Genomic DNA, 26,150 nt, shown 5'->3' with positions numbered 1-26,150 from the left:
TTTGTTCCATCGTGTTCATGCTGGCTCTTTGAAAGAGCTAATAATTAGTCCCATTCCCCCACTCTTTCCCTGTAACCGTGCAAATTTTCCCTTTTATTTGCTGTCAATAGGCTGTTCCGCTGATGATGTCATGGGGGGAGGGGGGGGGGGGGTGACTCAGATTTTAGCAACAGTATGACGTTGCCAGGGATGGAGAATTTTAGCTTTGAGGAAAGATTGGATAGGCTGGGGTTATTTTCCTTGGTAAAGAGGAGGCTGAGGGGTGACTTAATTGAGGTGTATATAATTATGAGGGGCCTAGGTAGAGTAAATAGGGACGGTTTATTTACCGTAGCAGAGGGGTCAAAAACCAAGGGGTTATGGATTTAAAGTAATTGGTCGAAGGATAGAGGGGAGATGAGGAAACCTTTTTTCACCCAGAGGGTGGTAGGGATCTGGAACTCACTGCCTGAAAGGGTAGAGGCAGAAACTCTCATCACCCTTAAAAAGTACTTGGATGTCTAATTCAAGAGGCATGACCTGCAGGGTAGCTGGGTAGCTCTTTGTTGACCAGCATGGACACGATGGGCCGAATGGTGTTTGATCCAACTGTCTGGTATTTTTGTTGGACTAGTGGGAATTTTCCAAACTGTAGAACTTCAGTATTGTCCTAGTCATTCAGGTCTCCAATCAACAAAGCAAAGCCCAACATATCAAGCCATGATTCCCTGCCCACTTACTGATCTTCCTCCCTGTTTGGTGCTGAGCCTTATGAAACATGGCAACATCCCCCATTCAAGCGGAAATATTCTACCTTCAGAAAACTGCCGAGTTATTTATATTCGTCCGAGGAAAGGTTTATGGGGGCGGGGTCACAGGCATATGGTGGAAATTTCAAACTCTGCCTTTGCCACGCTCCCCGCATGGTATTCACCAGATTATTCACAGTGGGCAAGGGGTTCTCACGAGAAGTTTGAAAATATTCTTCCTCGAAAGAAAGTGACTCTACGAAACACCCCCAAATGTCCACCAACAAAACTCTACGGCTGTGGTTTTTGTGCTTGTCCGCTGCACCGTGCTTGATTATAACCCATTCACTTCAATGAGCGGATTAATCTACCAGCTGTTATCAGTCAATATACCCCCAGCAATTTGCCTCATCAATCCTACTCTATACCATCTCTATCAGTCTCTCCGCTCACCCACCTCTATCAGTCTCTCTGCCCACCCACCTCTATCAGTCTGTCCACCCACCCACCTCTATCAGTCTCTCCGCTCACCCACCTCTATCAGTCTCTCCGCTCACCCACCTCTATCAGTCTGTCCACCCACCCACCTCTATCAGTCTCTCCGCTCACCCACCTCTATCAGTCTCTCCGCCCACCCACCTCTATCAGTCTGTCCACCCACCCACCTCTATCAGTCTCTCCGCTCACCCACCTCTATCAGTCTCTCCGCTCACCCACCTCTATCAGTCTCTCCGCCCACCCACCTCTATCAGTCTCTCCGCCCACCCACCTCTATCAGTCTGTCCACCCACCCACCTCTATCAGTCTCTCCGCTCACCCACCTCTATCAGTCTGTCCACCCACCCACCTCTATCAGTCTCTCTGCCCACCCACCTCTATCAGTCTGTCCACCCACCCACCTCTATCAGTCTCTCCGCTCACCCACCTCTATCAGTCTGTCCACCCACCCACCTCTATCAGTCTCTCCGTTCACCCACCTCTATCAGTCTCTCCGCTCACCCACCTCTATCAGTCTGTCCACCCACCCACCTCTATCAGTCTCTCCGCTCACCCACCTCTATCAGTCTGTCCACCCACCCACCTCTATCAGTCTCTCCGCCCACCCACCTCTATCAGTCAGTCCACCCACCTTTATTAATCTATTCCTCTCAGTCTATGGAAGTGTACAAAATGATGACAGGCTTAGATAAGTTAGACAAGGAAAAGCTGTTCCCATTAACAAATAGTACAATACTAGGTGAGACTGATTGAGAGTTTTGGGCAAAAGATGCAGGGGGAATATGAGGAAGCACCTCTTATACGCAGTGAGTGTAATGACCTGGAACTCGCTGCCCACAAGGGTGGTGGAAGCGGAGACAATCCAATGCCTTCAGGAGGAAGTTGGATGACCACCTGAAGGAAATAGGGCTACGGGATCGAGCTGGGGAGTGGGACTGACAGCATAGCTCCGTGGAGAGCCGGCAGGGACTCGATGGTCCGAATGGCCTCCTTCTGTGCTGTGAATGACTCGATCATTCTAGTCCGTCAATAATATCTGCCCATGTGTCTCAGTCAGTCCATCCATCTCTATGGAGCCATATTTATCAATCTGCAACCTCAATCTATCCATCTTTCAGTCAATCCTACTCTATCAATTTATCCATTTCTATCTAACTATCAATTTATTAATCCATCTCCTTCAATACACCATCTCTACCTCCAACTCTATCAGACTCGCCATTTTGGTCTCTGTCTGTCCAGAGACACCCTGGTGCCCTGAACTGATATAGAGGGGCAGCCGGAGACGCTGAACAGTTCGCTTCACTTTAACATAGGCCGTGACTTCAGATCGAAGCTGGAGCAGACACAGAGTCACCTGACCTTGGGCTAGGTGCATCATGTGACTTTGCCAGTGGCTCTGAATCACATCCCAAGCGATTCAAACCTTGACAATCTGCCCCTCCCCCACCCCCCCAACCCTCCATCAAATGGAGTCAGGTGACCTCTTCAGTCAGTGATGTCAACAGAGTGGACCCACGGGACCAAAATGCTGTCCGGAAATAGGTGGAAGGCGGCAATTGTTTCATAACCGTGTGCACTGACATCGACAGTGGGGTGGGCGAAGAGGGGCTTAGACAGAAAACATATCCCTGGACTTGCCTTCCCCTTTAACTACCAAAGAACAGTCAGCTCTGACAGCCCGACCTGAGCTCACCTTGTAGCTTCCTTCGATGGAAGCGCGGAGACCCGAGGAAGCTGTTCTTGATTGAGTTGAGCCGAGTCCTCCAGGGCACTCCTCCGACCCCTGGGCTGGAAGGCGGTGTCGCGTTGGGCGTGCTGGTGGGGCTCTCCTTTGGCGTGTGGACGGGGGTTCCCAGCGGGGTGGGGAGGGGGCTGCCTCTAGGGGAGGGGTGAGGGGTCACCTGTGGGGCAGGGATAGATTTGGCGCTCGTTTTAGTACTTGGGAAAAATCGAGCGGGGGGAGACGGAATGAAGGAGGGTGAAGGGATGGAGTGGTGGGGTGGTGATGGCACAGAAGGGTGGTGGCACTGGGGGTTCGGGGAAGGAGAGGTAGCTGCAAGGTTGATAGGGAGAGGGTTGGATTTGATGGGTTGCAATGGCTTCTCGCTCAGGGTAGCCTTAGCCGGCAGCGTTTGTGTCTTGGGGTCAGGCTGGCGGTGGTGGTGTGCTAGTTTCGATTGCCACACGGTGCCGGGCTGGTGAGAGAAGTCCTTACAAGCGTGGCGCTCGGGTGAGGCGGGCGAGAAGCTAAAGACGGGGCTCTGAGGAGGGACAGAGAACTTACGAATGGGCTGAATGTCATGAGAGGAAAAGTCACGTGAAGTGAACAAGAACAACAAGAACAGCAGCATTCAGCAGGGTCGGACAAAAAGCACGAGGAGAAAGGATTGCAAACAGAAGAGAAAAACTGAAAAGTTTCATAAAATAATGGCAACACTTTGGGCGAGGAATGTCCCGCGATTTCGTGGTGGCAAGCCAATTATTCCCGGGACCACGGCACTTCCTCTTCCTCCTCTCCCAAATGAACCCACGGCCTGGATACAGTTCCATGGGTGCCCTCCTTGCAACCACGAGTGAGAGGAGGCTATTCAACTGCAGAAGGCATCGCAACCTGTCCCCAATTAATGTCCTCTTTCCTGTCAGGGGCAATCAGGAATGGGAACCCTGGATGATTTCATTTTCACTAGCCCCTCCCCCCACTGAATGCTGCCCAGAGTTGCTGAGGCCAACTGACCCCCTACCACTGCCCTGAGTTCAATCGCGGGTCAACACCAGGTGGGAATTGATGTCGAGGCCGTCTGGTGCGAGCAGGGCGGCTGCACACCACATACACAGCCATTCGGGGTATCGCCAAAGACACTCCCCAATGCGGCCACAATCCCAACAGATCAGAATACCTCAAATTCGGACATTATCCAAGAAAATGGAATGGTTCCTTTATTAGTTTATTGGTTTTATTAGACCCCCACCCTTTTACTGGCCCATCAAACCTGGGTTGATACTAATCGCCCAGATTTGGTGGGAGGAGGAAGAGGACCCCCAGATTACAAGGTGGTGGTGTACCCCAAAATACCGAGACAGCCCAGGCTCAGAGCGCACTCAAAAAGCACAACCAACAACCATGCACTGAGACTGATGGCACGTTCTTGCCACGTGTGAGTAGGATGTGTAGCGAGACTCTTAACACAGATTCACACTCGGGGAATTCTGGCCTATTGTACAACCCGCCCGCGTTTCAATCCTTTCCCTGCTCTGACTCCCTCACAGTTCTTGAAATACTGGGAAAGATTCTAAATGCAGGCATGGGGCCCGACACTCGAGGCATGGCACATTTTGTTTCCCAGTTTATTTTGGTTAGATTTGCATTCATTAAGCTGAGGGATGTGTGTGCTGTGGAATGTGCTCACCCACACACGGTCAGGTCCATTTTAAGCCAACCAGGATAGGGGTAGAAGCAGAGACAACAGCACAACCAAACTTGCATTTATATAGTGCCTTTGACATTGTAAAAAAAAAACCCAAGGCACTTCACAGGAGTGATTATCAAACAGAATTTGACACCGTGACACATTGGCAATATCAGGAGAGGTGGCCTAAAGCTTGGTCAAAGAAGTGAGTTTTAAGAGCCATCTTAAAGGAGGAGAGAGAGAGAGGTGGAAAGGTTTAGGGAGGGAATACCAGAGCTTAGGGCCCAGGCAGCTAAAGGCACAGCCACCAATGGTGGAGCGATTAAAATTGGGGATTCGACAGCAGCCATAGGTGGAGGAACGTAGAAATCTCAGATACAGCAGTGCTTAACCCTGAACACATTTCCTTTGTCTTGAGAAAATCGGAGGGGGGTGAAGGTATAACTTAACCCTGACGAACCTGCTGAGTATTTCCAGCGTGTTTAAGTCATTATGAAATGATTTGAAAAAAGATTTTTTGAAAATCCCTTCATACGAATTATTTTTACAAATGATGTAATGCTGTTGGCAATTACCGAAGGAAGCAAAACAAAAATAATTGGCAAAAAATGGTTAAATAAAGAATAGAAATTGCCCCAGAACACCACTGGAAAACCCCAGAGTAAAATACACTGGCGATTCCAGTGCTGCAGTGACACTGATCGCCTGCTGGTGTCGCCACAAAGCTCTGCAATGCGCCCCAGTGGGAAATAGGGGTTACTACAACCAGCAGCAAACAGGTCAAGTTTCTGTCAGAAATGTTCAAACATTCAGAGAAATGGGCTCTATCTGAAATAATAATCTAGTTTTTCCCTTTTCAGACAGGTCCGGCTATGCATTTGCAGCAATTTCTGTTTTTACCTTAGATTTCCAGGCATTCTCAGTTTGTGAAATGCCATGGGCAAAAAATTGTTTTTAACATGGAGAGGAACTTTTCAATCCCTTAAGGCAGGAATGCATGACTGACTAGAAAGTTTGCTGGGTAGACTGCTTTTTAAAAATAATTCAGTCAATCTCAGTGAATGTTGGAAGATTTAGTTGTGCATTGGTGAAAGAGATAAACCTTTTTGAAGGTCCTTTAAATTTTAGAGGGTAATTTCGTTGACCCAAAGGTTGGCGCCATCTCATGGAGGCACAGACTGGCAACATCTCGTTGACCCAAAGGTTGGCACCAACTCATTGAGGCAAAGGTTTGTGCTATTTTTGTTGACTCAAAGGCTGGTGCAGTCTTGTGGAGCAAAAATGCATCAAATGCAGCACAATGGCATCAGGCACAAGTGACATGGCGACTTGTTCTTTGCAGTGCAGTTGAGTTTCTGCGACGCAAATCACGGCACACCGTGCCGTTCCACAATTGCAACAAATGCTCCAGCACTTGCCTTTCCACAGGTAAGATGCACCTTTAATTGGACACAATTAAAGGGGTCATCCTCAGATGCCAGTCATGGCAAAGTTAAACTCAGGCGACCCACCCTGAGTAACGACTCTCCCGCCACTGAGTTAAACGTGAGTGGACTACAGCCCAGCAGTCAGCTGGGAGAAAAGTATTTGGTTTAGAAATGCCAAATTTTTGTTTTGTGGTTCCCAATGGTTTTTATTTTTGGCAAAATTTTTTTTTTTTAGAAAAGTCTGGTCATGTAAAAAAAAAAGTTGCTGAACTATGACCTCCTGTATCGCACCCAGTGAACATTCTTCATTTCTGAATCTAGAATTTAAGTGGCGACTGTCTATTCCACTGTTGTGGCATCACAGCCAATCCTAGTTCTTACTTGATAGCCACACATTTTCTGGAAGAGGCATCGATCGGGAGCAGGAATCCTCGATCGTTAAACACCCCATCCCCAGGCCAGAGGTCGGATGTCAAATATAATGTCCTGACAGCTAACTGACCATGGACAGAGGACCAAACCAGATCTTGTGATGCCTTTACCCCATTGATCCATTGGGATCAAGGACAGGGAGGCAGGGAGTGTCTGTGCTTTAACACGTGGTGTGTATAAATTTTACATTATTTCCATTTTTACTGAGGACTTGACTGTAAAACAGGGAGCCTCTTACGGATGGAATCTTTTCAGAGCTGTAAGGCCCCTCATGTTGTGTCCGAAAGCTCATTCGCACCGAGCTGTACTCACCCTGAATGCTTATCGCACGCATAAGGCAAGCGGCAGCCGCAAGGTGTTCCCTCGCAGAATTCTCAGGACCTCAAAGGCCAACTGGCTCTAAAGAGGTGCCCTGAAATTTGCCTACGTTTGAAGCTTTCAGTGAGGCCATGCGTGATGTCAGGCATCTGCCTATTAAGTGGATCTATGGCATTGGATACTGATCAGGAATGGGATCCATGGCTGCTTTTAACCCTCTGTGAGGCAGGGGAGACAATACCAATTGTAGCCCAAACCCCACCAACTGCTGTCCCAGTTATGACTGAACCTGGGACCTCTGGGCTTCTATGGCACATAAGGATATGTACGCATGAGTGTATATAGCATTGTCGGTATGTGTCTGTGCTTGTGTGCATTGTTGATATATGTGCCTGTGTCTATATGTGTGCCTGTTTGCTTCTATACATATCTGTGTACTTGTGAATGGCCTGTGTGTACCTGTATGTCTGTGGGCATGTATGTGTGATTGTGTGTACGCGCACGTGTGTGTGTGCGGACGTGTGTGTGTCTGGATATACACTGACCCATGCCGGTAAGCTTATGCATACATTAGCATAGCCATCACCTAGCGGAGCTATGCAAAGCTACACGAGGCTAGAACATGCTTGACACACACTTACCCTGGGACTGCTTAGGGGGCTGGAGGAGAGGCCACAGGAGGCTCCACTGACCGACCGAGACCTGGGCCAAAGAGAAAACAAACACGTTACTCGGATACACAGGTTAGGAGTCAGACAACAAAGAGAGAAAGGTCAAGAGACAGAAAGAAAGAGAGACAGACAGAGGGCAAAAGAAAGAGAAGTGAGAGGAAAAGAACAAAAGACTTGCATTTATATAGCGCCTTTCACGACCTCAGGACATCACAAAGTGCTTTACAGCCAGTGAAGTAGTTTCTAACTTCAGTCACTGTTGTAATGTAGGAAATGCAATAGCCAATTTTCACACAGCAAGATCCTACAGAGAGCAATGTGATAATTGACGGGATATTAAGGGATAAATATTGGCCAGGGCACCGGGGAGAACTCCCCTGCCCTTCTTCCAAATAGTGCCGAGGAATCTTTAATGTCCAGACGAGAGGGCCTCAGTTTGACGTCTCATCCGAAAGACAGTACCTCCAACAGTGCAGCACCCCCACTGGAGTGTCGGCCTGGATTTCGTGCTCAAGTCTCTGCAGCACTAGCTATGAAGTAACACTGCAGTGGGTCAGATGGAGGTCACTGACCTGGTCTGGTGAGATGGGGCCATCCTGGAACTAGCCCTAAAATCAAAGGCAGTCTTAGGATCTGCTGGACTCCCGGCAAAGATAGTCACAAGGGATGGGAGGAGGGGCAGCCCTTTGAACTCTGTCACCCAGTCTTATTTCAGTCCATCCACCACACAAATATGTTAGGTTTAAGACACTTTGGATTGATTATGATCTATAAATTATGAGGTACTGGATTATTTTCCCCACTTTTTTTACCTACAAGGCCAGCAGAGAGTAAGGTGTCTAATAATATTACTACACCAAACTCAATGGCCTGCTCATGTTGATGAAGATATCAGCCAGACCAGATCCCCCATTTCTAGCCAAACCAGAAGGTGTCAGTTGTGGTTTAGGGGGTTATTACTCTTCCCTTCAGTCAGAAGGTTGTGGGTTCAAGCCCCAATCCAGAGACTTGAGCACAGAATACAGGCAGACATTCCCAGTGCAGTACTGAGAGAGTGCTGCACTGTCAGAGGTGCTGTCTTTCAGATGAGATGTTAAACCAAGGCCCCTGTCTGCCCTCTCAGGTGGATGTGAACAGATTGCATGGAACCATTTGTAAAAGATCAGGGTAGTTCTCCTGGTTTAATACAGTCAACATCAATAAATCATGAAATGGGGTTGTGGTGATGTCATAGCAACGGTAGGATTTCCAGGCCGCAGCACCAATGGACTACTCCTATACTAGGCCCCGTTCACCTGCTTGTATGGAAACTGGGAAAACTCAGCTTCTGCAAAAATTCCTGGCTTTCTCTCGCTAGCAGGAGCCATACTAAATGCAGCTGTACCAATTTCTAGGTGAGGCAGGCTGTAAATGGAGGTGCAGCAAGTTTGTGAAAGCTGTGTAGGCCGCAGTGACCTCGTCAACCAGTGAAAATGAGCTCCAAATATATGCCCTAACACTGTAAACATGCAGCCATGATCTAATTGAATGATGGAGGAGGCTTGAGGGGCCTAGTCCTGTTCCTTTGCAGCAGGCTCGAGGGGGCTGAATGGCCTGCTCCTGTTCCTACGCATCACAGCACGTGAAGGCACGCTCGCAGCGGAACCTCCTCACTCCAAACGCTTACAATTCTTCCCCCGCAACTCCCTGCCACCCAATCTCATTCTTGCAGGGAGAGGGAATGATTTTTCTTTTTTGGTTAAGGAGTTGAGTGCATTCTCCACCGAAAGTTCCGGAAGCTTTTGCGTACAAAGCGCCTGAGTTTGAATTGTAAACATGTCTGTGATGTTTTTGACCCCACTGACATCAGGGACCAGGAGGGCGGGGGGGGCGCGTGTCCGTGCTTTGAACATCTGGTGTATAAGCCGCACCTTCATGTGCTGGGATTGTGAATTATATGTTATAACTGAGGATCGATGTGACTATAAAAAAGGGAGTCTCTTACAGGGGCGGGATTTAATTCAGAGTGTGGCTCACAGCCAGGGTGGTGGGGGGAGGGCTAATTCGAAAGGGCCGGAGGACGCCTCATGACGCTTAGGCCTCTGTCCGACAGGCCCCTCGCTGACTGGGATGGTGAGGTTGCCGGGAGAAGGCCTACCGCTGGCTGTGCTGGGCCACGTCAATGGCACGACGAGCAGGCACTGGAGATCCACCGTCCGTCACGCTCAGCACTTCCATCGACTTCCTCTCAGGCCGACGCTTGCCGTGGCGGTTCAGCATGGGCGAGTCAACCCGCTTCCGAGGCGGGTCTGAGGAGAAAGAAAAGAAAACAGAACAAACCAATCAAAAGACAATCATCAGTGCCAAGCCTGCGGACTAGGCCTCATTTTCTTCAGCGGTGGGGGGGGGGTTTCAGCTCTCGTTATTTCTCCACCTTTCCCTTTCTGTCGTCGGGGCCACTTCCCATCATGTGACCTCCTCCAGGCAGGGCCACCAAACGGTTTGGCTACTGAACCGTTTTCCCGGCCTCCGTCAGTGCCGTTCTCTGGTGACATGAGAAGAGAGCCTGCAGCCAACTCCCAAAATTGCTGCTACAACAACTTGCATTTATGTAGCCCCTGTCATATAGGAAAACATCCCGAGGCGCTTCACAGGAGCAGTATCAGACAAAAATTATCACCAACACAGGTGACGAGATATTAGAACAGGTAATCAAAGGCTCGGTCAAAGAGGTAGGTTTTAAGGAGCGTCTTAGAGGAGGAGAAAGCGATGGGATTAGGGAGAGAATTCCAGAGCTCAGGGCCCAAGCAGCTAAAGGCTGGTGGAGCGATGGAAAGTAGATGCGCAAGAGGCCAGACTTGGAGGAGCGCGGAGATCTCAGAGGGTTGTAGGGCTTGAGGAGGTTACAGAGGTAGGAAGGGGTGGAGGGAGGGGAGGCAGGGTCAACATCCTCAATCACTACCAGTTGGATTCCTGTAGGAACGTGCAAACGCGTGAATGTTGGGTGCGGACAGGATCAGGTTGGGATGCGATGCCCACCATGGAGGAACAGCCTCAGTGTTGAGGTTCACGGGCAAAGCATAGTCACCAGGGTGAGATACATCCCTTACCGCCATCCCAGAAGGTGGCAGGCACTCATGGAACGAGTACCTCATCAAGGGGTCAGCATTATCGGAAGAGTAGGGGCAAGAATTGGGGGAACAACAACGCAGACTCTGGGACTTACCAATGTCATTACGCGGTGGCAAATCCTCGTCCTCACAGCTCGGATACCGCTCTTTCCTGTCCAGTAACAAGAAGTAGATCATTTTCTCCTGATTTTCTCTGAAGAGGGAATGGTGAGAAACACTGATAAACGCATTAGTTAACAATCGGTTAATCAGATCGGCACAACAAAGCTCCCGTACTGCCATTCGCTGCTGTATTGATAGGTGAAAGGTCGAGGCCCTTGGAGCAGACACCAAGTAGGAGAGCAAATAAAAATTTAGTGCCGGGTTGAGGCCAGGCTTGAGTTTTCAAAGTTTGTGGATTGTTGGAGAAAGGTTGGAATAGGGGAGATGGTGGGGTAGTAGTAATGCAACTACTCTAGTGGCTTAGGCTGATGCCCTGGGGGACATGGGTTCAAATCCCACTACGGCAGCTGGTGGAATTTAAATTCAATTAATTAATAAAAGCCTGAAATTGAAAGCTGCTTTCAGTAATTGTACCACAAAATCATTGATTGTCATAAAAACCCATCCGGTTTACTAATGTCCTTTAGGACAGGCAATAAATGCTGACCTTGTCAGTGACACCCACATCCCATGAAAGAATTAAAAAACAAAGAGGAGTAAGGAATGGGACAATATTTTTGTCTATGTTGTACCATGGTGTTTATTGTGATATATGTTTAAGGGGCGTGTCTAAAACCGCTGTCTATCATCGGACAGGATATGACCTATATACCCATCCAATCATCAGCAGAGAGTCCTGACGTGTCAGTTAACCTCCCACTTATTGGTGTCCATTGCTTCATATCTTCAAATAAAGAACCCAATTATTTTAGTTGCCAATCCTCCTCGTGTGGTTGGTGTGTTTGTGTTTAAGAAAGAGGAACACACCAGCACTGGTTTGATCAAAGTACTTCATAAAACCAGGTTCACTTATTAATATGGCCCAGCTTGCAGACCCAGAAAATAGTCATTGTATCTGGTCAGACGCCAAGCCATTCCGTTCAAATATAAGTGTCTTCCTGGTTTTCTTTATTCCAGGGATGAGGGATTATAATTCCCTGGAGAGACTGGAGAAACTGGGCTTGTTCTCCTTACAGCAGAGAAGGTTAAGAGGAGATTTGATAGAGGGTGTTTAACATCATGAAGGGTTTAGATACAGTAAACAAAAAGAAACTGCTTCCATTGGCTGAAGGGCCAATAATCAGAGGGCACAGATTCAAGCTGATTGGCAAAAGAACCAGTGGCAACATGAAAAAAAAACTTATTCACGCAATGAGTGGCTCAGATCTGGAATGCACTGCCTGATAGAGTGAGAGAGTGAAACATTCAATGGTAGCTTTCAAAAGGGAGTAACTCATCTGACTCTCTAAAGCCTGTCCGCTATCTGCAAGGCACAAGTCAGGAGCGTGATGGAAAACTCTCCACTTGCCTGGATGGGCGCAGCTCCAACGACACTCAAGTCATTGACACCATCCAGGACAAAGCAGCCCGCTTGATCAGCACCCCATCCACCACCATAAACATTTACTCCCTCCACCACCGGTGTACAGTGGCAGCAATGTATATCATCTGCAAAGCTCTGCAGCAACTCACCAAGGCTCCTTAGACAGCACCTTCCAAACCCACGACCTCTACCTCCTAGAAGGACAAGGGCAGCAAATACATGGGAACACCACCACCTGCAGGTTCCCCTCCAAGTCACACACCATCCTGACTTGGAACTATATCGCCGTTCCTTCACTGTCGCTGGGCCAAAATCCTGGAACTCCCTTCCTAACAGCACTGTGGGTGTACCTACACCACATGGACTGCAGCTGTTCAAGAAGGCAGCTCACCGCCACCTTCACAAGGGCAATTAGTGATGGGCAAGTCTTTGACGGTGACGCCCACATCTCAGGAACGAATGAAAAAGATTGGATAAATACTTGAAGGAGAAAAAATTTGTAGGGATATGGGGAATGAGATGGGGAGTGGGACTGTTCCGTAAAATTCTATGATTCAATTCTGTGCCTACAGAAATAGGAACTGCCAGAAAAAACCCAGGGCCCCACCGTCTACCATCCTAGTAGTCACATGATACAACAATAACCCGTGGCATGGATCTCCGTCAATTCGTTGGATAGAAAGAAAAGACTTGCATTTATATAGCGCCTTTCACAACCTCAGGACACCTCAAAGCATTGTACAGCCAATGAGGTACTTTTTGAACTATAGGCACTGCTGTAATGCTGGAAAATCGGGAGCCAATTTGTGCATAGCAAGATCCCATAAAGAGCAATGTGATAATGAGCAAATAATCTGTATAATGATGGTGCTGAGGGATAAAGATTGGCCGAGCAGTTACGTCATTGAATTGAAAACCCACTGGGCTCTGCTGCACCTGATCAAATCCCATTCTCAAAGATATTGAGCAGTGGACTTGTTAGCATAGTGGTGATGTTACTGGAGTAGTAATCCAGAGGCCCAGACTAATGCTGTACAGACATGAGTTCAAATCCCACCACAGCAGCTGGGGGTGGGGGGGGGGGGATTTTAACTCAATGAATTAAGAACACAGCCCTACTGGCTTAATGAATAAGGCAACACTGTTTTTTTTTAAACCCAGGAGTTGTGGGTTCAAATCCCAGTGGGAGTGAAATAGGTTTTGGCCTGAATCCAATGCAAAGCCACCTTCTGTGAGAATTACCTGAGATTTCGACAGTCTGGTAGAATCAGGAAATGATCAATTTTGGCCGGGACGCTTGGGGAGGAGCTTCCCCCGCCCTCCCCACTCTTCAAAATAGTGTTATGGGATCATTTACAGGCAGAACGGGGCCTCAATTTAACATGTCATTCTGAAAACCGGCACCTCTGGCAATGCAGCACGCCCTCAGTACTGCACTGGGAGCGTCAGCCTTGCTCTTTGCGTCGAAGTCTCCAGAGTGGGACTTGAACCCACCGCCTAGTGACTCAGAGGTCAGAGTGCGACCTACTGAGTCACAGCTGACACCGATCTCTAACTTTGGCACAAAATCTTCACTGGGAATAAAAAGCAGAGGAAGTTACTTACTCCTCAAATAGAAGATCCTGTTTCAGTTTGTTCTTGTCCCGAAAACAGCCGAGTGAGTTCATACTGTCCAGGACGTCTGGGTCGATGTCACTCACTGACTGCAGCCTACGAATCATCACTTTCCTTGCTATCGGCTGCTCCGGTTCTGGCTCATTCTTTCCGCCTCTGAAACAACACACCGACACCCTCAGGGACACGCGAGAGGCACGCTTAGAAAGTTTTACTGCCACTCGCTCAACCGTGGAGACAGTCGTTACAACCAAAAAGATCACGAGATCAAACCCCACCATGGCAAGTTGACATTAGGAAAAAGGGACCACACAAACTAGCGTCAACCTGCCACTCGTTACCCCACCCCCCTCCCCCATCTGGCCCACGCATGCCCCGCACGTCCCATTCACCGTGGCCTTGGTGCTTACCGCCTAGCATGCTGCCACCTTCTCAGGACAATAAGGAGCGGCACACAAACCTGGCCCGCATGCTGAGAACAAATGAAATGAGCGCTGCTTCCCCAGGTGGCTCCTTGCTGTGCAAAGGTGTCCCACAAACCAGCTATGCTCACTTGGAGATCCTGCGCTATCCTAGATTTGCTGATCTTTCTGACGTCCATCAGCACGAAGCCGGGCCGAAGGACAAAAACTAGGGCTTAGCTGTGGTGCCCACCACAGCCGAATAGCTTGCTAACACACACTGTCTGCACTCACAGATGACAAAGAGCTGTGGAGTTTGGGGATGACGGTGGCACCAGATGATCTGTAATCTGCCAAGGAGTTAGGTGTCTGCACGAGAGAGGAGGAAAGAGAATACCAATATCAATTTTAGAGAGTTTAATTCCTCAGTTAAAGGAATGAATTATTACCTCCAGGGATAGGAAGAATAGGAGGTCAATTATCCCCATGAGCCTGTTCTGCCATTCAATTAGATCATGGCTGATCAGTGACCTAACTCCATATACCTGCCTTTGCCCCATATCCCTTCATACCTTTGGTTAATAAATCTCAGTTTTAAAATTAACAATTGATCTAGAATCAATCGCCATTTGTGGAAGAGAGTTCCAGACTTCTACCACCCTTTGTGTGTAGAAGTGTTTCCTAATTTCACTCCTGAAAGGGCTGGCTCTAATTTTTAGATTATGTTTCCTAGTCCTAGACTCCCCAACCAGCATTCTCTCTCTCTATCCTATCTGGGTGGGATATGAGCTCCTGCGACTTCACTCCATCCAGTCAAGGAGCATGTCTATCCTAAGATCCTAAGGCCCTGAGGCTTCCTCATAGCAGGAGAAGAGGAAGCAATGGGCTAACAAATGCCTCTCTCTCCGCTCGATTGGCACCCCATTCACAAACATTCACTCCCTCCACCACCGACGCACATTGGCAGCAGTGTGTACCATCTACAAGATGCACTGCAGCAACACACCAAGCCTCCTTCGACAGCACCTTCCAAACCCGCGACCTCTACCACCTAGAAGGACAAGGGCAGCAGATGCATGGGAACACCACCACCTGCAAGTTCCCCTCCAAGTCACACACCATCCTGACTTGGAACTATATCGCGGTTCCTTCACTGTCGCTGGGTCAAAATCCTGGAACTCCCTTCCGAACAGCACTGTGGGTGTACCTACCCCACATGGACTGCAGCGGTTCAAGAAGGCAGCTCACCACCACCTTCTCAAGGGCAATTAGGGATGGGCAATAAATGCTGGCCTAGCTAGTGATGCCCACTTCCCATGAATGAATAAAAAAAAAATGTCCTTGTGGCCGTTCGAAGGAAGCACCTATTATTCCAGCACACAACCAGAACACGATCAGAGATAGAAGAAAAATACTGTAAAGGAAGGAAGGAAATGGATTAGTCACTGACATTTGCTGCCAGGACAAATAGGATAAAAATCCAGCCTTAAGGTTCCAATGTGAAATGGGTTTGGCCAGTCTCAGCCTAGTTTATATTGGATGAGAGCCACAGGAATGCCCCTGGTTTAGTACTAATCGTCAAGGTAAGACAAAGAGAATGGGAATGAGGAAAACGTCACCCGGGTGAAGGCTGAGGCTTCAGCTGGGACACATTGCTGGTTCTAGGACCTATCGTGCAGTGTGTACTTACTGATACCAGGAGTGCTTCTGAATCTGTTCCAGCTATGGGCAGCGGGTAGGTTGTGGAGGAGAGAGAGAAAGGAAAGGTGTTTAATAAGAGAATTCTTTAAAGACATTTCCAGTCATAGAGAAAACGGAGATGGTGAATGTGGCAAACATCAGTCGTACATGAGAGAGGGAAAACCCGAAAATCGCAATAACCATCCCCTGGCGGGGTAACACTGATAACCATCCCCCACTGGGGTAACACTGATAACCATCCCGCGCTGGGGTAACACTGATAACCATCCTCTGACAGGGTAACACTGATAACCATCCCCTGATGGAGTAACATGGATAACTCTTCCCCCGACAGGGTAACAGTGATAACCATCCCCTGCTGGGGTAACATTGATAACCATCGCTGATGGGGGTAACACGGATAAACATCCCCCGCCAGGATAATACTGATAACCCACCCCTGATGGGGTAATATTGATAACTCTCCCCCAATCGGGTAACACTGATAACCCTCCTCTGGTGTTGATGGTGAACCCATTGCCATAGAATCAGAGACAGGGCATCATGGAGTGGGTGAGGGGCCAGGGTACTGACCGAGAGGCGTTTCTCTGCGTCCACTTCTATCATGCCCCGTAGTAAATTCTGGCAGTCAGGAGGAATAAAGTGCGGCATATGGAAGACACCTCGTTTCACCTTCTCTAACAGCTGTCGTAAGTTGTCATCATCGAACGGCAACGCTCCCTGCGAAGAATCAGAAGGAACGGTCATTCTACCCCACTCCTCACCACTGACCATCCCTCTGTACCCACTCCTCACCACTGACCATCTCTCTGTACCCACCCCCCACCACTGACCATCTCTCTGTACCCACTCCACACCACTGACCATCTCTCTGTACCCACTCCACACCATTGACCACCCCTCTCTGTACCCACTCCACACCACTGACCATCTCTCTGTACCCACCCCCCACCACTGACCATCTCTCTGTACCCACTCCACACCACTGACCATCTCTCTGTACCCACTCCACACCATTGACCACCCCTCTCTGTACCCACTCCACACCACTGACCATCTCTCTGTACCCACCCCCCACCACTGACCATCTCTCTGTACCCACTCCACACCACTGACCATCTCTCTGTACCCACTCCTCACCACTGACCATCTCTCTGTACCCACTCCTCACCGCTGACCATATCTCTGTACCCACTCCTCACCACTGACCATCTCTCGGTACCCAGTCCACACCACTCCACACCACTGACCACCCCTCTCTGTACCCACTCCACACCACTGACCATCTCTCTCTACCCCACTCCACACCCACTGACCATGTCTGTGCCTCTGCCCATAACCCATTTGTATTCCAGTTCAGTTATTAACCTAATGCCTCTCACTTGCATCCAACACTCCACCATCCGAGCAGTGGGCTATGTGAACTGCTGATTCCCCCTTCGCTGGTATCTGGGCCTTTGAGAGATGCTGTTTTTGCTTAGCCTGCAGCTTGGAGGCCCCTTCCCCCTCTCACGGCTTCGATTCCCTGTGTTGGTCTCTGTGTGGGTGGGTTGGGTCGGGGAGGGGAGCACATGATGCAGTCAAAGACTGAAACCCACCAAAATCGAGTGGGGGCATTGGGACAGCTTCGAGAAACCGACTGAGCTTCACCACCGTTTAACACTCGACTGCAGTTTCTCCAGGAACTCGTCAGGGCAGCAAAGGGACAGTTCAGAATTTGAAAATAAGGAATTTTTAAATCAAGGCAGTGCTGGACTGGGATCCAGTGTCGGTCAGCGAGCGCAGTGGGGCGACAGAGCTCACGGTTATGGAAGGTGGAAGCTGGGAGATCGGCCAGGGGTGTGTGGGAATAGTCAAGTCGAGAGGTAACAAAGGCAGAGATGAGGGTTTCAGCAGCTGATGAGCTGAAGCAGGGGCAGAGACGGGCGATGCTATAGAGGTGGAAATAGGCCGTCTTAGTGATGAAGAGGATGAGGGGATCAGAAGCTCAGCACAAAGTCAAACAGGAGGTTGAGGTAAGAAATTCTTGCCAAGTAAATATTGGTAGGCCAAGGCAGGGTGGCAGTTTCAATTCTTTAGCCAAACTTGAAAACTTATTGAAAACTCGGAATTTCCCTCTCACGCAGGGAAGAACAAAAGTGGATGTCCCTTTAGTTCAGTTTATATTTCAAAATCTGCAAGGGAACTGATCCTAACTGGAGTATTGCATCCAGTCTGGTCCCCACACTTCAGGAAGGATGTGAGGGTCCTTGAGAGGGTGCAGAGGAGATTTACCAGAATGGTTCCAGGGATGGGGGGATTTTAGTTACAAGGTTAGGTTGGAAAAGCTGGGTTTGTTCTCCTTTAAGCAAAGGAGATTGAGGGGAGATTTGATAGAGGTGTACAAGATTATGACTGCTTTGAACAGGGAAGATAAAAAAAATCTGTTCCCATTAAATGATGGTCTAAGGACTAGGGGACACAGATTGAAGGTTTTGGGCAAGAGATGCAGGGGGAATGTGAGGAAGAACTTACTTAAGTAGCGAGAGATAATGACCTGGAACACGCGGCCCACTCGGGCGGTGGAAGCGGAGATGATCAATGACTTCAACAGGAAATTGCACGGCCAGTTGGAGAAAATAATCTTGCAGGGCTACAGAGATAGAGAGGGGGAGTGGGACTGACAGAGAGCCAGCGTGGACTTGATGGGCTGAATGGCCTCCTTCTGGGCCATAAATGATGGTATGATTCAAACAAAACCAAAGCAGGTGGCAACAGGCGAGACCAAAGAGTTAAAATTGGATTCTTATGTTAGGCCTGCACTGAATGTAATACATTCACCCCCTCACGGTCAATCATTTGTTAATGTCTGAAGATTGGTTTCAAAGACACTCACTACTCAAGCTTGCTCTGTCTGGGGCTATCAGTGTACTGTATCTGTCTAACTAACTGAGGATTGAATTTGTACATATTCACACCTTAGCTATCTGAATACTGTATGTGGCAGTGAGGGCTGGAGGTTCAACCTCTCCTGCTGTTACAGCTCCGGTATACTCGAGTTTTAACACTGGCCTCAATGCTGGCCTCGAAACCATGTCCTAAGTTCACATCCAAGTAGGTTTGCGAACCCTCCAGGATTGTCCAGGAGTCTCGAGACATTAAATATGGGGTACGGTAGCATCATGGTTATGTTACTGGAGTAATAATCCAGGGGCTCGCGCTAATGATCCAGTGCAAATCCCACCATGGCAGCCGGTGGAATTTAAATTCAGTTAATTAAATAAATCTGGAATTAAAAGCTAGTATCAGTAATGGTAAAATACTGGATTATCATAAAAACCCAGCTGGTTCACTAATGTCCCTGTAGGGAAGGAAATCTGCCATCCTTACTTGGTCTGGCCTACATGTGACTCCAGGCCTACATGTGACTCCAGACCCACAGAAATGTGGTTGACACTTAACTGCCCCCTGAAATGGCCTAGCAATTGGCAACCAGACTGGTAAGATCAAAGTCTACCCTAATGGTTTGCTGTTGGGGAATGGATTTGGGGCCATCTCAAAGCCACAGCACAAATTTGGCCCAAATTTGGGGCTAGAAAGACCATCGCAGTCAGAAAAGGCCGCTGGATGGATGTGTGTGAGGGGATTGGAAGAATAGTGTATTAGGTATTTCTCTTCCGAGAGGGGGATTGAGACACGTTGCTAGGGAAAAGTGCGGGGTTAGTGGGGGGGGGGGGCGGGTGAAGGGGGGAATCTAACCATGCTACACCTGGCCTGGGAGCGCTCAATACTGTCACTGGATGACAAAGTGTTATATTTCTTGCCGTTGTCTCGATTAACCCACAAATAGCCACTGGTCAAGGTGGGAGGGAAGGGGTTCCTGCAACCAATGGCATCAGCTCCTGGCTGGCTTGTTGGGAAATGGGAGGAAGCCAGCAGGCTTGAGCTGGCATTTAAGGCCTTGATTTCTTACCACCAGAAGTGCAAAGAGTATCACACCGCAGCTCCATACATCCGCTCGACGACCATCGTACTTCTCTCCCTACAAGCAGGAAACACAGAGAAAGGTCAGCGTTACGTTTAAGTACTCCGGCAGTTGTGTCAGTTGCTTGCTCGTTAAACAAAAAAAAATAATCAGACACCAATTTTTCAACCTCACCCCCAATTTTATTCCTTCATGCCTGAGTCACAGGGTAGAGGAGGGTTCAAAACCTGCAGCTAACCTGGATGATTTTCCTCTCTTTAGCCCAGGAACTCTAAGGCCAGTTGTCATATCCCTCCCGTCCCCCTACCTCCAACTTTCTGCTTCTGTCTGAGGTTTCCTCAAGTGCCAATATGAATTAATAACAAGCTGAACTTCTGCGATGTTGTTCATTGCCATGTGAGAGAACGGTTGTGATGTTTAACTGGCGGAAGCCGTGTTTAACCTTAACTCCTGTGGAAGTGGTTGATTTTGTTTTGGTATATTTTTGGAAATATTGGTTAAAAACAAAAAAAAATCAATGCACAATAGAGTAAATTGTCGGGGGAAATTCTTCAGACAAGGTTCAATCTCTGGCTGATCTTCCAGCTGTCCTCATGCTCTCTCTAGGCTCATCTTGTTTTTGAAACCCATATCTCACTTCCTTCAGGCCGTTCTGCCTATCCAACTGCCCTTCCTGGCCCCCCGGTCTTGCTGATGTTACAGTTTGGCCACGATGGGATAAAATGGCGGAACAGGCTCAAGGGGCTGAATGGCCTCCTCCAGTTCCTATGACCAGCCAGCCAGAGGTCAGGAGCTCACGAGGTAAGGGGACTCCCTACCTCCAGAGGAGTGGATGGAAGGGGGAAGGGAACTGACAGCAAAGAATATATTGATTTGAGGCTTGGCAGTGGTTCCCTTCGGTCTCAGAACCCTGTGGGCTGGTGATCTCCCTTATTGAGTTCTGATATTAGAAAAGAGCATTGGATAATTTCTGTGTACCACCTATTAATGTAAATCCCAGTAAGGTGCCCTGACTAGGATTTCAATCAAAGATATAAGTGACAATATGAAAGTTCCATATTCTGTCCCCTTGAACTGTGGAAAAACACCCAGCAGAACATGTCGTCCCTTCAAAATCGGGTTGTGTCTGGTGAGTAGGCCTTTGCATTGAATTACTGATTGGTGGGAGTAATTTGAGAGGATGAATTAAGAGTAACATTTAGGAAGAACCCTTCAGGGGATAGGGCTGCATCAATTTTGTAAGCATCAGCACACTAAACAGAAGCTCATCAAAAAAACGTTATCTAATTTAAGAAATAAACTTACCCTGATGACCTCTGGACAGGCATAATGTGGAGAACTGCAAAAGGAAAAAAAGAAGGGTGTAGAGAATTGTTAAATGCATAGCAACGAGAGGCCTTCATTCACTTTTCTCCCTCCTAGCCAGGGCCTTCTGAAGTTTATATCCCTTTGCAGCCTGGAAATGTGCCTTTATAACCTAAGGCAGGTAGGAGAAACCTTTAGTGTTTTGCTTGGCCTTGAGCTGACCATCAAATACACACAACCATTCTGTCATCAAGACTGCCTCGATCTACGACAGCAACATCTCACTCCTTTCAATGCAGGAAAACATCGCAAGCTGCTTCACTGCTGTGGTTCAGTGGATAGCACTCTTACCTCAGAATCCAACAGTTGAAGGGTTCAAGTCCCACTCCAAAAACTTGAGCATGTATTTTTGGCTGACACTCCCAGTGCACTACTGAGGGTGTACTGCACTGTTGTAGGTGCTGCCTTTCAGCTGTGACCTTAAATCAAGGGCCCTGTCTGTCCTCTTGTAAAAGATCCCATGGCACTATTTCAAAGTAGAGCAAGGGAGTTATCCCCTGTGTCCTGGCCACTATTCATCCCACCACGAAAACAGAAAAATCTGGTTGTTTTTCTTTGATGTTTGTGGGAGCTTCCCGCGCAAAAATTGGCTGCCAAGTTTCCTACATTACAACAGTGACTACACTTTAGACACCACTTCATTGGCTGTAAAGTGCTTTGGGACATTCTTGGGAAAGCTGCTATACAACTACAAGAGCATCCACCATGTCAATGTGAGGAACTCCTCCAGACCTTGGACACTCCTGGAGATGAGCAGCAGAGATCACGGCCCCAAGTCCTCCTTGCAGTGTGGTTAAGGGGCTCCAACCTCTGGATCTGCAAGATTACAGATGATGAATGGTCACTTGGGGGAGATACTGAAGGGCATCCTGCACCCATAGAATTGTACCCCAGACCGAGCCCACACCGGTGTGGGGGTGAGTGGGGTGTGAAAATTGGAAGACAAAAAAGATCCACCACTGCACAGCAGACTGATGAGTTGTGCAGACATTCACAGATAAAAAGAAAGACTTACATTTATATATCACCTTTCATGACCTCAAGAAGTCCCAAAGAACGTTATATCCAATGAATGCCAATTTGGGCACAGCAAGCTCCCACAAATAGCTATGTGATAATGACCATATCATTGGTTTTAATGTTGGATGAGGGATAAATATTGGCCTCGGACCGGAGCTATGGAACAAAGTGAAAGGTATTTGCAGACTGGCTCGTACCCACAACTGGTCTCTAGTAGACTGTCGCCAACCTGCAGTGAAGCCATTCCAAAATCTGCAATACGGATGTTATTCTTCTCATCCAGGAGTAGGTTCTCTGGTTTCAGGTCTCTGTGGCTGCAAAGCAATGGAAGGCAAGTTAAAATCAATTATTGAGCTCTGTAGGGTATCAGAGTCAGGGGTCTCGGAGACTGGAAGGAGCTGACAATCTTGTATACTCGAGGTGTCCCAGTGCAGAGGTGGGGGAACGGGGTTGTAAGAATGCTCGAGTTCTGGGAGCTTGGGGAATCGGACAGTGTTCGAGTGCCAGGGTGGTGGGGGAATGAGAGCATTTGAGCTATCCTGGTTCCCTGGTAATGTATTACCACCACGAGCCAATAGGAGGTGCACAAGAGAACCTTTCCTGCTTGCCCATTACTCAGACAGCACAACATGACAGCAGGCAAGTGATCATAGAATGGAATCTTACAGCACAAAGGAGGCCATTTGTCCCATCGTACCTGTACCTTTGAAAGAGCCATCCAATTTAGTCCCACTTCCCCTGCTCTTCCCCCATAGCCCTGCAAAATTTTCATTTTCAAGTATTTATCCAATTCTCTTTTGAAAGTTACTATTGAATCTGCTTCCACCGCCCTTTCAGGCAGTGTATTGCAGATTATAACAACTCGCTGTGTAAAAAAGAAAACTTGCCTCATCTCCCCTCAGCTTCTTACACCAATTATCTTAAATCTGTGTCGCCTGCTTACAAAACCTCCTACCAGAGAGAACAGTTTCTCCCTATCTGTTCTCCTATCATAATTTCAGACACCTCTATTCAAATTGCAGCCAGTACTTCCAGGGTTAAGCCTGGCTGTTGCTGCCTCTCTGCTGGTGTTGATGTGAGATGAGATTGAATTAAAGCTGCTCACGGGGCTCCGAGCCTCCGGCCAGCACAGATGTGAAACAGATCCTCGATTAAAATATAGCCTACATTCATCACCCAGTCCTGCGCTGACACTTACATGCCATCAGAAATTTTATTACACTGCCCCTGCGACGTAATTACTACCGGGCTGTGCAGTCGTGATTTGAATAAAGGATTAATCTGACACTGCCTGCAGGGACTGATACAGCAGCAGCACATCACAGGATGTTGTTTACAATCCTGGCTACGGAGAACCCCAGGACATTGGGAGATTCCAAGAAATCCCAGCTTTTAAAGCTTAGATTCATAAGAACTGGGTTTAAAGGGAAAGACTAGATCATAGAGTCCATTCAGCCCATCATGTCGATGCTGGCTCTCTGTAAGAGCGACTCACCTAGTCCCATTCCCCCCGCCTTGCAAATCTTTTCTCCAGATAATTATTCAACTCCCTTTTGAAAGCCACAATTGAACCTGCCTCCACCGCATTCTCAGTCAGTGCATTCCAGATCCTAACCACTCGCAGCATAAAAAAGTTTTTCCTCATCTCGCCATTGGTTCTTTTGCCAATCACCTTAAATCAGTGTCCTCTGGTTCTCGACCCTTCCACCAATGGGAACAGTTTCTCCCCTATCTACTCTGTCCAGACCCCTCATGATTTTGAACACCTCTATCAAATCTCCTCTCACCTTTCTCTAAGGAGAACAGTCCCAGCTTCTCCAATCTATCCATGTAACTGAAGTCCTTCATCCCTGGAACCTTTCCCGTAAATTATTTATGCCATCTCGCCAATGCCTCCTAAAGTGCGGTGCCCAGAATTGGACACAATTCCAGTGTTTTATTGAGGTTCACCATAATTTCCTTGCTTTTATACTGTGTGCCACTGGATAAACATACAAGGGAGAAATGAATGGAGGGGTGTGCAGATAGGGTTAGATGAAGAGAGGTGGGGGAGGGCTTGTGCGGTGCATAAACACCAGCACAGGCCAGTTTGGCAAAAAGGCCTGCTCCTGAGCTGTAATTCTATGACATCTGTGTCGGACGCTATCTTTTCTCTTCTGGATCCCAGGTCCCACCTGAGACAGATGGGACAAAAGGTGTTTCCTTTCTGATGCGGAGTAGGATAGTGCAATGGGTTAAACTCTGTCCTGTTCTATGTAGAGCCTGGGCCCCAAGCCTGCACCAACAAGGTTGGGGCGGGGAGGTAGGGGAGGACTCCTCTTTGTTGTGGAGTGGGTGTTGCACGGGGATAGGCCCCACCCTGTCACTTGTGGGACACAGTTGCCACTCCTGCCCAAGTGGAGGGGATGAAGAATTCCATTTTCCGATGAGAGAGGAGTGAGGAGATTGTCGGTTTCTATGACACTGTTTAAGGTTTCACCTTAACCAAATGGCAAAAGTTACAATTTCCCACATGAGAAATTCAAAATCCCAGCCTTGTTATTGTAAGAAGAGGCGGAGGCTAAGGAAAGTTGGATCACCTCAGAACCACTGCTATAAGGCCTCACTGAGGCCTTGAAGCAGTCATTATGACTAAAGCAGAGTTTATCATACATTGCAGGGTGGGGTACGATGGGGTGGTATGAGAAAGAACCATAATCAGGAGAAAGAATGTCATTTGACCCCATACAGAAATGTTTATTCTTAATAATTGGCAACAATTTTCTCTTGCTTGTTGTCGGCCTTGTTATAGGGATTACTAGTCTGGTGTAGTAGAGGGTGTTGTTGTGAGGTTAATGTAATTTTTAAAATTCTTTCACAGGGTGTAGGCATCGCTGGCTAGGCCAGCATTTGTTGCCCATCCCTAATTGCCCTTGAGAAGGTGGTGGTGAGCTGCCTTCTTGAACAGCTGCAGTCCATGTGGGGTAGATACACCCACAATGCTGTTAGGAAGGGAGTTCCAGGAATTTGACCCACTGACAGTGAAGGAACGGCGATATAGTTCCAAGTCAGGATGGTGGGTGACTTGGAGGGGAATTTGCAGGTGGTGGTGTTCCCAGGCATCTGCTGTCCTTGTTCTTCTAGGTGGTAGAGGTCACGGGTTTGGAAGGTGCTGTCTAAGGAGTTTCGGTGAGTTGCTGCAGTGCATCTTGTAAATGGTGAAGGGACTGACTGTTGAAGGTGGTGGATGGGGTGCCAATCAAGTGGGCTGCTTTGTCCTGGATGGTGTCGAGTTTCTTCAGTGATGTTGGAGCTGTACTCATCCAAGCAAGTGGAGAGTATTCTATCGAACTCCTGAATTGTGCCTTGTAGATGGTGGACAGGCTTTGGGAAGTCAGGAGTGTGTTACTTGCCACAGAATTCCCAGCCTCTGACCTGTTCTTGTAGCCACAGTATTTATGTGCCTGCTCCAGTTCAGTTTCTGGCCAATGGTGGGGGATTCAGCGATGGTAACGCCATTGAATGTCAGAGGGAGATGATTACATTCTCTGTTATTGAAGATGGTCATTGCCTGGCACTTGTGTGGCATGAATGTTACTTGCCACTTATCAGCTCAAGCCTGGATATTGTCCAGGTCTTGCTGCAAAAGGACACAGACTGCTTCAGTATCTCTGGAGTCGCGAATGATACTGAACATTGTGCAATCATCATCAACATCTCCACCTCTGAACTTATGACCATTGATGAAGCAGCTGAAGATGGTTGGGCCTAGGACACTGCTCTCAGGAACTCCTGCAGTGATGTCCTGGGGCTGAGATAATTGGCCTCCAACAACCACAACCATCTTCCTTTGTGCTAGATATGCCACCAACCAGTGGAGAGTTTTCCCTTGATTCTCATTGACTTCAGTTTGGCTAAGGCTCCTTGATGTCATACTCAGTCAAGTGCTGCCTTGATGTCAAGGGCAGTCACTCTCACCTCACCTCT

The 26,150-nt window shown here is 48.2% G+C and overlaps 1 protein-coding gene across 1 annotated transcript in view; it reads right to left on the bottom strand.

The window, feature by feature from the left end:
• Positions 1-26,150, bottom strand: part of LOC137353656 (serine/threonine-protein kinase BRSK2-like) — a 186,589-nt gene that overhangs the window by 9,152 nt on the left and 151,287 nt on the right. Inside the window, exons 5-14 of the mRNA XM_068020009.1 lie at positions 22,382-22,498; positions 21,105-21,138; positions 19,788-19,856; positions 16,409-16,555; positions 15,825-15,856; positions 13,725-13,889; positions 10,690-10,787; positions 9,622-9,772; positions 7,455-7,515; positions 2,923-3,520 (exon numbers count right to left, since the gene is read on the bottom strand). Coding sequence (XP_067876110.1) covers positions 2,923-3,520; positions 7,455-7,515; positions 9,622-9,772; positions 10,690-10,787; positions 13,725-13,889; positions 15,825-15,856; positions 16,409-16,555; positions 19,788-19,856; positions 21,105-21,138; positions 22,382-22,498 — 1,472 coding nt within the window. The remainder of the gene's footprint in view (positions 1-2,922; positions 3,521-7,454; positions 7,516-9,621; positions 9,773-10,689; positions 10,788-13,724; positions 13,890-15,824; positions 15,857-16,408; positions 16,556-19,787; positions 19,857-21,104; positions 21,139-22,381; positions 22,499-26,150) is intronic.

This window comes from Heterodontus francisci, chromosome 41 (genome assembly GCF_036365525.1).
Source record: "Heterodontus francisci isolate sHetFra1 chromosome 41, sHetFra1.hap1, whole genome shotgun sequence".
Taxonomy (NCBI): Eukaryota; Metazoa; Chordata; class Chondrichthyes; order Heterodontiformes; family Heterodontidae; genus Heterodontus; species Heterodontus francisci.
Note: the sequence above shows the minus strand (reverse complement) of the source record. Positions and strands in the feature narration are given on the sequence as shown.